We start from the raw sequence: 13,211 nt of genomic DNA on the forward strand, positions 1-13,211 counted from the left end.
CTTGTGAAGTAGACAATACACAAACTCATTCATTCAAGCACAACTCATACACACACGACCTCTGTCTCCAGCCACTGAGGCCAGACTGTGAGCAACTGTGCGTGACAGGAGAAGCAGTCTGGGTGGTGGGAGTAATGAGGAGGCTGGGGAGGAGAGGAGGAGGGATACCAGGGGAGGGTGGGAGAGGATAAAGTGCTGCTTGTGGGAGTGTACAGGGATGAGGTGGGGACAGGGTAGGGCACCTGGGTGCAGTTGGAAGGTCAGACGAGTGGAGGGGCAGGGGTGGAAAACTAGAGAAACAGAGGAGAACTCTCTCCTTCCCTGCACCCACTGTGGCATTACACAACTTCCTATCCCACCAGTGTGGCCAGTGGTTTTGCCCCACCACTACTTCTCTCCTTTTCACTACCACTACCCCAAACCCGTCTCTCCACCCGTCTAACCTCCCAACTGCACCCACTGCCCTACTCTGTCCCCGCGACTTCCCTGCAAGCTCCTACAAGCAGCATCTTACCCTCCCCCACCCCTACGCTGCTATCCGTCTCTGTCCTTGCCCCACCCCAGCACCCTCCTTACCCTACCACCGAGATTGCTGCTCCCGTCGTGCGCAGTTGCTCGCAGTCTGGCTTCGGTGGCCAGAGACAGTGGTTGTGTGTGTATGAGCTGTGCTTGAGTCAAAGTGTGTGTGTGTGTTATGTACTTTTTCAAGAAGTCCTTTTGGTCAAAAGCTCACATTTAGCAGTATTTTTGTTGTGCCTGTCTCCTCCTTAAAATTTCCATTACATGGTGAGTAACGGTGTATTCTTTTCATAATATTCAAACAATGGAAGCTCCAGTTTGGAATATCAAGAATGTAAGGAAAAGATAGATTGCTACTTATCATAAAGATGACACACAAAGTTGCAGTCAGTCACAATTAACACACTTACACAAAGCTTTCAGCCACAGACTTCATCAGAAAAAGAAAGAGAACACACACACACACACACACACACACACACACATTCACACAAGCAAGCACACCTCACACATACATGACTGTCATCTCCAGCACAGATCAAAAACTGGATTCCCAGTTTTAGGATGTTGGGACCACTTTGTCTCGTTCAGCTTTCAGTTCTTCATTTCCCAGTAACCTGATGATCTGTGGCTTCATTGTCTGTTGGTACAGATTTTGACAAAACTTCATTGAAAATTTTCTCAAAGTGTAATAACCCCAGACACGGTGGTGGTCCATACTCAACAATACTGTTTGCTACATGTATTGTTAACTAGGAACTACAGTAACGACATCCTATTCAGATAAACTCTTTCTTATTTTGCTGTGAGCTTGTTACTAGCAGGTTCATATTAGTCATGTTAGGTTTGTTTTATCTTTTATTTTTTTGATAGTTTAAAAATTAGCCATTTTAGCAACAGAAATGGTGAATACTGATTTATTGCATATGAATTTCAGCATTCAACAGTATGAAGAGTGCAATAGAGAAGCTTGTGGAACGTTCATTCTCACCCCAGCAGTATCAGAAGGCCCTCTCTGCTGTCAAAACTCTCAGGAGTAAATCTGTGGAAATAGAACCACTCTTATATAATGAGTGGATCACTCAGCATAAGAAAATGCTCAAAATGTTGATGAAGGAAGAATTCTGGAACATGATTGTTGCAGGTATGTCAGTTAACCATATGTTTAACACCAAATCGTTGTAAGCACAGGAACTGTAAAATAATACAAGGATAGTTCAGTAGCAGCCATGTTAAGAGAGGCAACACCATTTTCCTCAAAAACAAACTATACTGTGCAACAAATTTCCATTGAAAATTTGTAAATTACTTTTATTAGGATTTCTATGTTTGTTGGGACATAATATAATGAGAAATGGCCACTAAAAGACATCCTTGGCTCCAGCTTCAGTGACATGTGCCCTGTTTTATACCATTGATATATATATATATATATATATATATATATATATATATATATATATAAAAAAAAAAAAGAAAGATGATGAAACTTACCAAACAAAAGCGCTGGCAGGTCGATAGACACACAAACAAACACAAACATACACACAAAATTCTAGCTTTCGCAACCAATGGTTGCCTCGTCAGGAAAGAGGGAAGGAGAAGGAAAGACAAAAGGATATGGGTTTTAAGGGAGAGGGTAAGGAGTCATTCCAATCCCGGGAGCGGAAAGACTTACCTTAGGGGGAAAAAAGGGAAAAAAGGACAGGTATACACTCGCACACACACACATATCCATCCACACATACACAGACACAAGCAGACATTATATATGTCTGCTTGTGTCTGTGTATGTGTGGATGGATATGTGTGTGTGTGCGAGTGTATACCTGTCCTTTTTTCCCCCTAAGGTAAGTCTTTCCGCTCCCGGGATTGGAATGACTCCTTACCCTCTCCCTTAAAACCCATATCCTTTTGTCTTTCCTTCTCCTTCCCTCTTTCCTGACGAGGCAACCATTGGTTGCGAAAGCTAGAATTTTGTGTGTATGTTTGTGTTTGTTTGTGTGTCTATCGACCTGCCAGCGCTTTTGTTTGGTAAGTTTCATCATCTTTCTTTTTAGATATATTTTTCCCACGTGGAATGTTTCCCTCTATTATATTCATATATATATATATATATATATATATATATATATATATATATATATATATATATATATATATATGATTTTATTTCAATGTACAAAGCATTCCGAGTTCAGGGGGCTTATTTTCAGTTTCCTGACCACTCTACATCATTTTTCAAATTTAGGTTAATACTGATCTTGTCCTCCCCCCATGAACCATGGACCTTGCCGTTGGTGGGGAGCCTTGCGTGCCTCAGCGATACAGATGGCCGTATCGTAGGTACAACCACAACGGAGGGGTATCTGTTGAGAGGCCAGACAAACATGTGGTTCCTGAAGAAGGGCAGCAGCCTTTTCAGTAGTTGCAGGGGCAACAGTCTGGATGATTGACTGATCTGGCCTTGTAACATTAACCAAAACGGCCTTGCTGTGCTGGTACTGCGAACGGCTGAAAGCAAGGGGAAACTACAGCCGTAATTTTTCCCGAGGACATGCAGCTTTACTGTATGATTAAATGATGATGGCGTCCTCTTGGGTAAAATATTCCGGAGGTAAAATAGTCCCCCATTCGGATCTCCGGGCGGGGACTACTCAAGAGGGCGTCATTATCAGGAGAAAGATAACTGGCATTCTACGGATCGGAGCGTGGAATGTCAGATCCCTTAATCGAGCAGGTAGGTTAGAAAATTTAAAAAGGGAAATGGATAGGTTACAGTTAGATATAGTGGGAATTAGTGAAGTTCGGTGGCAGGAGGAACAAGACTTTTGGTCAGGTGATTACAGGGTTATAAATACAAAATCAAATAGGGGTAATGCAGGAGTAGGTTCAATAATGAATAAAAACGTAGGAGTGCGGGTTAGCTACTACAAACAGCATAGTGAACGCATTATTGTGGCCAAGATAGACACAAAGCCCATGCCTACTACAGTAGTACAAGTTTATATGCCAACTAGCTCTGCAGATGTTGAAGAAATTGATGAAATGTATGACGAGATAAAAGAAATTATTCAGGTAGTGAAGGGAGACGAAAATTTAATAGTCATGGGTGACTGGAATTCGTCAGTAGGAAAAGGGAGAGAAGGAAACATAGTAGGTGAATGTGGATTGGGGGGAAGAAATGAAAGAGGAAGCCGCCTTGTAGAATTTTGCACAGAGCATAACTTAATCATAGCTAACACTTGGTTCAAGAATCATGAAAAAAGGTTGTATACCTGGAAGAATCCTGGAGATACTAAAAGGTATCAGATAGATTACATAATGGTAAGATAGAGATTTAGGAACCAAGTTTTAAATTGTAAGACATTTCCAGGGGCAGATGTGGATTCTGACCACAATCTATTGGTTATGAACTGCAGATTGAAACTGAAGAAACTGCAAAAAGGCGGGAATTTAAGGAGATGGGACCTGGATAAACTGAAAGAACCAGAGGTTGTACAGAGTTTCAGGTAAAGCATAAGGGAACAATTGACAGGAATGGGGCAAAGAAGTACAGTAGAAGAAGAATGGGTAGCTCTGAGGGATGAAGTAGTGAAGGCAGCAGAGGATCAAGTAGGTAAAAAGACGAGGGCTAATAGAAATCCTTGGGTAACAGAAGAAATGTTGAATTTAATTGATGAAAGGAGAAAATATAAAAATGCAGTAAATGAATAAGGCAAAAAGGAATACAAACGTCTCAAAATTGAGATCGACAGGAAGTGCAAAATGGCTAAGCAGGGATGGCTAGAGGACAAATGTAAGGATGTAGAGGCTTGTCTCACTAGGGGTAAGATAGATACTGTCTACAGGAAAATTAAAGAGACCTTTGGAGAGAAGAGAACCACTTGTATGAATATCAAGAGCTCAGATGGCAACCCAGTTCTAAGCAAAGAAGGGAAGGCAGAAAGGTGGAAGGAGTATATAGAGGGTTTATACAAGGGCGATGTACTTGAGGACAATATTATGGAAATGGAAGAGGATGTAGGTGAAGATGAAATGGGAGATAAGATACTGCGTGAAGAGTTTGACAGAGCACTGAAAGACCTGAGTCGAAACAAGGCCCCGGGAGTAGACAACATTCCATTAGAACTACTGATGGCCTTGGGAGAGCCAGTCATGACAAAACTCTACCATCTGGTGAGCAAGATGTATGAGACAGGCGAAATACCCACAGACTTCAAGAAGAATATAATAATTCCAATCCCAAGGAAAGCAGGTGTTGACAGATGTGAAAATTACCGAACTATCAGTTTAATAAGTCACAGCTGCAAAATACTAACGCGAATTCTTTACAGACGAATCGAAAAACTGGTAGAAGTGGACCTCGGGGAAGATCAGTTTGGATTCCGTAGAAATGTTGGAACGCGTGAGGCAGTACTAACCTTACGACTTATCTTAGAAGAAAGATTAAGAAAAGGCAAACCTATGTTTCTAGCGTTTGTAGACTTAGAGCAAGCTTTTGACAACGTTAACTGGAATACTCTCTTTCAAATTCTGAAGGTGGCAGGGGTAAAATACAGGGAGCGAAAGGATATTTACAATTTGTACAGAAACCAGATGGCAGTTATAAGAGTCGAGGGGCATGAAATGGAAGCAGTGGTTGGGAAAGGAGTGAGACAGGGTTGTAGCCTCTCCCCGATGTTATTCAATCTATATATTGAGCAAGCAGTAAAGGAAACAAAAGAAAAATTCGGAGTAGTTATTAAAATCCATGGAGAAGAAATAAAAACTTTGAGGTTGGCCGATGACATTGTAATTTGGTAGAGACAGCAAAGGACTTGGAAGAGCAGTTGAACGGAATGGACAGTGTCTTGAAAGGGGGATATAAGATGAACATCAACAAAAGCAAAACGAGGATAATGGAATGTAGTCAAATTAAATCGGGTGATGCTGAGGGGATTAGATTAGGAAATGAGACACTTAAAGTAGTAAAGGAGTTTTGCTATTTAGGGAGTAAAATAACTGATGATGGTCGAAGTAGAGAGGATATAAAATGTAGACTGGCAATGGCAAGGAAATCGTTTCTGAAGAAGAGAAATTTGTTAACATCGAGTATAGATTTAAGTCGTTTCTGAAAGTATTTGTATGGAGTGTAGCCATGTATGGAAGTGAAACATGGACGATAACCAGCTTGGACAGGAAGAGAATAGAAGCTTTCGAAATGTGGTGCTACAAAAGAATGCTGAAGATAAGGTGGGTAGATCACGTAACTAATGAGGAGGTATTGAATAGGATTGGGGAGAAGAGAAGTTTGTGGCACAACTTGACTAGAAGAAGGGATCGGTTGGTAGGACATGTTTTGAGGCATCAAGGGATCACAAATTAAGCATCGGAGGGCAGTGTGGAGGGTAAAAATCGTAGAGGGAGACCAAGAGATCAATACACTAAGCAGATTCAGAAGGATGTAGGTTGCAGTAGGTACTGGGAGATGAAGAAGCTTGCACAGGATAGAGTAGCATGGAGAGCTGCATCCAACCAGTCTCAGGACTGAAGACCACAACAACAACAACTGATCTTGTTAAGATTATTTAGGCATATTACAAACTGGCTCTTGTGAATTCAAGCTATACAGAACTAAGACAACATTGACAAATCACTTTCTGTTTTCAGTAGTGGTTACATAATTTTGAAATACAGTATGAGTAGACGTATTTATGTGCATACACTGCCAGAACGGAAAAATAGTAGATCTGAAAAGATGGTGTTGATTTTAATCCAGTTACGGCATGTGCCACCTGGGGGAGGGTAGGGGAAAGTAGGTGTACTGATAACAGTTTCAACATTGTCTGCCCACAGACGGTGTAGTGACTTTGCTACCACAGTGTTACCTGTGTCTACCCTTTAATAGAGTACGCTCATAGCAGAATGCTCAGCAGGGTGCAAACATGTGAAGCAAGCAGGTAACAATACCATGGAGGTGCACTCGTGCTTCCTACATCCAGTTGAGCGAGTTTGAAGGGGTCGATCTGTGCCCATCTCAGTGGCGGGATGGTCCTTTCAGAGAATTGCCACACAACTTCGATGTGCTGTCAGTTGTGGAATGTTGCTGATCTCAGTGGTCATGTGAACATTCTCACACACATAGATGAGGTTCTGGATGTCTGCGCAGCGCAAACGCCTGTAAGGGCAGTAGTGGCAGATCTTACAGCTACCACAGCACGGATAAGATGGCTTGTGAGCCCAGACATGTCAACAGGAACTGTTGCGAACCAGTTACTAGCAGGGGGAATATGGGCGCACACACATCTCTTGTCCGTCTTCCACTCGTGCCTCAGCATCGACATGCACAGCTCCATTGGTGCTGTGTGAGGTTCTCTTCGAAGGTGGAATGGCATGCCACGGTCTCCCGTGATGATGCAAGTGATGGTTGTTTATGTGTATTACATAGACCTGATGTGGACTCGCATGTGGAGTGAATTAGCCCATGACACACTGTGCCCAGCCCAAGTCTGGGGGTTGGGGATACGATAAGCTACAATTCTGGAGGGGACACTAACCAGCACTTGTTACATGCAGAAAGTTGTTAGACCCATTCTTTTGTTATTCTTGCAACAGGAAGGTGCAGTGTTGTTCCAACAGGATAATGCTCGCCCACACACCGCTCGTGAACTCTAGGAGTGTTTATGATAAGTGTGTCATTTAGCTGGTGTCCAGGTTTGTTGTTTCTGGAGAAAGGTATTTTTGTATTGGTGTCTCTTTACAAGTTAGCAATTTTTCGTGATGTTGTGCCTATTTAGGGAATGCTTATAAAGATTTCTGTTGTGTCAGTTGTTTTTCCTGTAGTGCTTCTATTACTGATGCTGGCCTGTATTTTGTTGGAAAGGTTGTTAATTGATTTTACTGAATACTGATTATTTATTGCTGTTGGGTTGATGATATCTATTTCTTGTGTTAGTGCTGTGAATTTTAAGAATAATGTGTGTGCCCTGTTCATCATGGAACTAAATCCAGCAGACGTGTCTCTGGATGGTGTGATTGGTTATTGTGATATCAGCATAGGGTGGTTTCCTGTAAATGTAAAAACTATGTCCTTGTTATTCATCAACGATTGTGAAGTCTAAGAAGTTTATGGATTGGTTTCTTTTGTGTTGTATAGTGAACTTTGTTTTATTATGAAGTGAATTGAATAATGCAGGAAGTTCGTAAGTTCATCTTTTGTGCCATCAGTTAGGAGTGTAGTGTCATCCACATATCTCCTGTAATACACAATTTTTTCAGCAAGTTCATTTTTCCCCCCAAAAAAATTATTTTCTAAGTGGTTGTTGACTATATTAACAAGGGAGTTTGACATTTTGTTACCCATAACTAAGCCTTCTTTATGTTGGTAGATTTTATCATTAAATGAGAAGTATTTGTGGGACAGTACAAGTTCGGATAGATCGACCAACTCTGAAATCCCAGTATGTTTAATTACTATTAAAACAGTCTTGATCACGATTTATTTAACAAGGTGACCGGTTTCGACCACTACTGTGGTCATCTTCAGACCATAGAGTAGGAACCTCTTTCTGTTGGAGAATCACTACTACTCACCACTCTCCAACAGAAAGAGGTTCCTACTCTATGGTCTGAAGATGACCACAGTAGTGGTCGAAACCGGTCACCTTGTTAAATAAATCATGATCAAGACTGTTTTAATAGTAATTATGTATAAGACATTGATCACTGCTGTTCCCATAATGCATTCAAAAGTAATCCAGTATGTTTAGTTTTTTGTGTTTGATAAGGTTTCATTCTAATAATTTCGGTTGTCTGTTTAGTAGGTACTTCTGTGAGTAGGTTAAGTGTCGGAGAAGGCAAATCTAGCTTCTGTGGGGATTTTTATATCTTCGATGGGGGCTGTTAACACATGCGTATTTTTGAATTGAAAATGTGGCTTCAAAACTATAAAATTCCCTGAAGGTATTATTTAATAGTTGGGAAAGTTTGTACAGGTTTCTGGTATATTCTTGGAGTTAACTATCTGTTAAACTGCAGAGTTAGGTTTGTAGATTTTTGGTTGTGCCCAGAGTTTGAGGGCAGTGGGATTCATTAATCTTCAACTTTTTATTTGCTTGTTTATAGGAGGAAGTTGAATGCTGAGAAGGCCATAAGCTACTGGAGAAAGTTGTACCTTTTTGAGTACTACTAACGTTTTTCAATGTGATATATGAGGCACTAAGAGCACAAGTGGACTAACTCCGGGGAAGCCAATATGGAGGAAACAGGCCTAATAGTAAGGGCTCACAAAGAATGTTTTTCCGTGATACATTAGAGCCTGTTAACATGCATAAGATTTAATTGTGGTTTCATTAAACAATATTTTGCCATACATACATCACAAATGTTAATTATATAGTAGAGTATTAGCAGTTTTGTTGTGGCTTAGTCCATTTTCGCTCCAAGTACTTGAACATTCTCAATGACATGTCAGTTAGTACACTGATTATTCATGCTGTTCAGTGCACAAAGTCCATCACAGATTGCATGTGACAATAGTTTACATTATTATTATTATTATTATTATTATTATTATTATTATTATTATTATGCATTGTATGGATTACATGTAACATTTTACATTGGTTTCTATAATTTTAAGCACTATGTTGCTTTTCAAAATCATCTACAGGCAATGTTTTTACAGCATTTGAAGATACTTTTAAATTTTTGTAGAAATCATGATGAAGTGGGGGTACATACAGAAGCAAACTGAACAGATCCTTCTTTTATGCCTCTGTAATTATGTGTCCATTAGTTTAAAGCAGTTCGAGATTGCTGATGCATGTGGATATTCGTTTGGCTACATCAATTTCCTGAAATGGCTCTTGGCTTTGGTTCGAGTATTTATACCATATTTTGAATCCGATGGTTGCTTCAAACCACAGCCACTGTATGTTCAACCATTGTACTTTACAATTGCCAGAAGACATTTTTCAATTCTTGATATTTCTTTCGAGTTGTTTTGTTGAAAAGAAACATTCCGCATTCATGTTGATTACCTTGAATGAATTCTTTTTTTGGCTCTCACTACCACATCATTCCACTGTTCAAGAAGGTAAATATTAGGAAAATACTTTTTTCGTTTCTGAACCAAGCCAAAATCTTGATCACGGGGCAGGTACGACCGTCCACTAACTAAAAATTTATGGTCTATTTCCTTCACAGAAAACTGTGAGCTACTTACAGTGTATTGATACAGTACAGCAACTTTTATGTTTCTATTCTGGCGTCCACATTGATCAGAGTACATATTTAGTTTTTCAGTTCTGACAAAACTGTGTATGAAATACAGCAAACAAGAACCAGTTTCTTGTGGCCCTCTCGATGCAATGGATTCATTCCACAGAAGCATGTATGCATCATTGTGCATATTGTGGATGCCAAAGCAATATGTCCACAACTGACATTTGCAATAGCAAACTCCAGTTGAGATGACTGGTGTAGGTAAAGTTTTCATCAAATCAGATGTTACCACTGTAACATTGCCATCTCATGTGCTAAGCAAAGTATCACTCTGTAAACCTGCCCTTGCATACTCAGCTTTTTGGTGATGGAATTCACATTCTGCAATTAACTCCGTTCTCTCCTTATCATTACTGGCAGCTGTTATTTTTACCTGCAAAGCATTGCACGTTTGATAAGAGTCGGACACTGTTAGATGAAATGAGAAATTGTAGTTTTCGTAAAAAAATTTGCGGAAAATAAAATGAGAAACGGGCATTTGATCCTCTGCACAGTACAGTGAATACATGATTGATAAATTTAAATCTGGTGCTAAATACATTCTGCTGTTATTTTTATGATACGTGTAATGGCTTTCATACACCGGAAATTTTTCTATGAAACATTTTACTACATCAACTTTGTGGGGAGGTGTTTTATTACCGGGTTCACCTTTGCCTCTACCATCATGAAGAGGGGTTGCTTTGCCCCCCACCCCCCCACCCCCCACCGCCCCACCCCCGTACTCTTGGGTACCCTGTTGATTCTTCCAGCAGGTATGGCTAAAGTATTCTGAAAGAACCTTTTGCACACCCTAGTTTTAGACCTATTTGAATTGAGCAAGTAATACAATTTTGTCTTTTTCGTGCATGAATGTTGCTTACCTGCTTAAGACCGTGCTTTATCAACAACTTTTAATCATGGTAAATAGGAAAGCCGACTGCAGATCATGGCTGCCTAAATTATAAAACTCACTGAACACTTATTCCTGCCGTTCTTCATTGATGTTTTTTTGGCACTCGTACCGGCACTCGCTGATTGTCCGCAGTTCCTTTTGAGATACAAGGTTACCCTTACGGTTGGCATACTCTTGACCTAAAGCTCTCCATACCTTCCTAATGTTACGAAGCGATTTATCTTCGTTTCTAAGGTGCTTCTTTCCTCGGCTCTGTATCACAGCATCATCGTTTGTCTCTAGCACGTCCTCTGGAAAAGTTGTTGCTGCAGCCATGCTCGCTCTTGCTTCTCCCATCAGTTCCCTATCGGACGCAAACATCTGTGTAATAAAAATATCCATCCCTCAGCATAATATTAACTACATGACAGTTATGGTCAATGTGTGCATTGGTATCCACAGGCGAAGCAATTGCACAACACGACTCGGCAGGCAGTAAAATGCTGTTGTGTACATAACATTAAAAGTGATCGTTACTTGATTACACAGTATAGCAATAAATAAAGTATGATTTGTATTTCATTGTGTTTTCATAAGAAAAACAACTTGCATTTTGTGAACAAAGCACCGTTTGATATACCTCTGGATGTCTTTGAATCTGAACATGTTAGTGTACATTCGACAATGTTATTTGCAAACAAAAGAAAGAAACACAACAACTAACCTTGCAAATTGCTCCTCCACGCTTTTCACAGGGTCCTCCATGCTGAACAACTACTTACATTTCAACATGGTCACTAGTCCAGTACATTGTTCCATGCTGAATACACAAGTCCTTCGTTGGCCGGCGTCACATGCAGTGACAGTGGACGGACAGCACAGAGCAAAAAGGACTATTACGCAAGTCCACTCCTGCTCTCAGCAGTATCTATCGGCAGTTGAGTGCAGCAGAAATATGTATGTTGCTAAATGAGACAAACCTTCATATAAATGAACAGATCAACAGGCATTGCATAATAATCGTATGCTGTTATCACATCATGTCAGTACCTCAAATCCACAAAAAGTGTAGATTAGTCTGCTTGTGCTCTCAGTGCCTCATATGTGATTAGGATGCAGACAAAACTGGCGCAGTGGTCGATGACTCTTAGTGTTTATATTTTGTACATTATTTTTCTGTGACAGTGCAAATACGATGTTATTAAGCACATGGTTTATGATATTGAGTTGTTACACCACTTGGCATAGCTGGAGAGTTTTTGTGTGGATTCAACAATGAAACAAGGCAGTAAGCCAAAGAATCATATTTAAAACTGTTATGATGGCCTCATAAACGAAGTCTGATTTAACGTATAGTTCTACAAGAGTCTGAGTTGCGAAAGTTACTCAAATCTAACAAACCTTAGAGCAATCTCAGATCCGCTGGAACTTGGATGCAGAATGTCAGGCAACCTTAAGAGTTACGGAGGCAGGGGGACAGTCACAAGTGTGCTGCATTTTGGAAGCTGTGTATCACCCGTCTCTTACAGCTCCTGGGGTGCTTGAAAACTCATGATGATGGCATCATTTAAAGGTTGTACAGAAAGCAGAGAGACGTACCTGTACATGTGGAACATGGGGTATTTGGGGGGGGGGGGGGGGGGGCTGGTGAGGCTTCATTTGATTATGATCTATTAGTTGATTATGTTAATCATAAATTAGTCATTTTAAGGGGTTGGGTGGAAAACTGTAGACACTATAATGCATTGAAATGGAAGGAAGAAACGGTTGGTATCTGTTGTTCATCTTGGAGCATAATTAAAAAATATAATTTGTGCTTTCCATCATACAGCAAAATAATACAAACACTTTCATTATATAACCACAGACTGACACAGCATACATATTTTATACCTATGTCTCTACAGCACTGTGTTGACATACGCTTAGAAATTACTGTCTTATTTACTCACCATCGCTCATCACAACGAAACTACTGAACTGGAAGAAAGTGGACACTAGAACAGAAGGAGCAACATTCACAAAGAATGAAATCAGTGTGGCCAAAGGAAACTACAGATGAAAACAAAGAAGCAGAAACAATGTTGGTCTATCATATCCTCCAGAAAAATGATTCAACATTTACTTGCATCGCCTGTGTTTTAAGATATACTGTACTATGCTATTGCAAATACATTTCTGCTCCTTCACACAGCTGTAGATTTGTAGCAGTGTCTGTTCCTTCAGCTGTTCATGCATGTCTGAAGAACATTGTGTAGTACTCGTAAAACACAGACACTGCGAAATAGTTTTGTACGCCTAGATAGTCCGCGACAATAATGAATAAATCTATCCCTGTGCAGGAATCACTGCAACTGTGCAAATGCGGGATGTGGACAAACGGTGACATATAGAGGTTTGAGCCAGTGTGGGAGGCATGCTTGGATGGCCAAAATGGTTAAGGCGACTGCTTGTGTAAAGCAGGAAATCCGGGTTTGAGAACCAGTCCAGCACAAATTTTCACATGTCACTAATAAAGTGTGCACCTGAAGTATAATAGTATTTTAAATTC

General features: G+C 40.3%; 1 protein-coding gene across 1 annotated transcript in view; it reads left to right on the forward strand.

Annotated features, from left to right (window-relative positions):
- The window catches only part of LOC124550724 (X-ray repair cross-complementing protein 5-like), a gene marked incomplete at its 5' end in the record, with an annotated part of 126,777 nt that overhangs the window by 106,262 nt on the left and 7,304 nt on the right, over window positions 1–13,211 (forward strand). Inside the window, one exon of the mRNA XM_047125445.1 lies at window positions 1,457–1,663. Coding sequence (XP_046981401.1) covers window positions 1,457–1,663 — 207 coding nt within the window. The remainder of the gene's footprint in view (window positions 1–1,456; window positions 1,664–13,211) is intronic.

Source organism: Schistocerca americana, chromosome 9, assembly GCF_021461395.2.
Source record: "Schistocerca americana isolate TAMUIC-IGC-003095 chromosome 9, iqSchAmer2.1, whole genome shotgun sequence".
Classification (NCBI taxonomy): domain Eukaryota; kingdom Metazoa; phylum Arthropoda; class Insecta; order Orthoptera; family Acrididae; genus Schistocerca; species Schistocerca americana.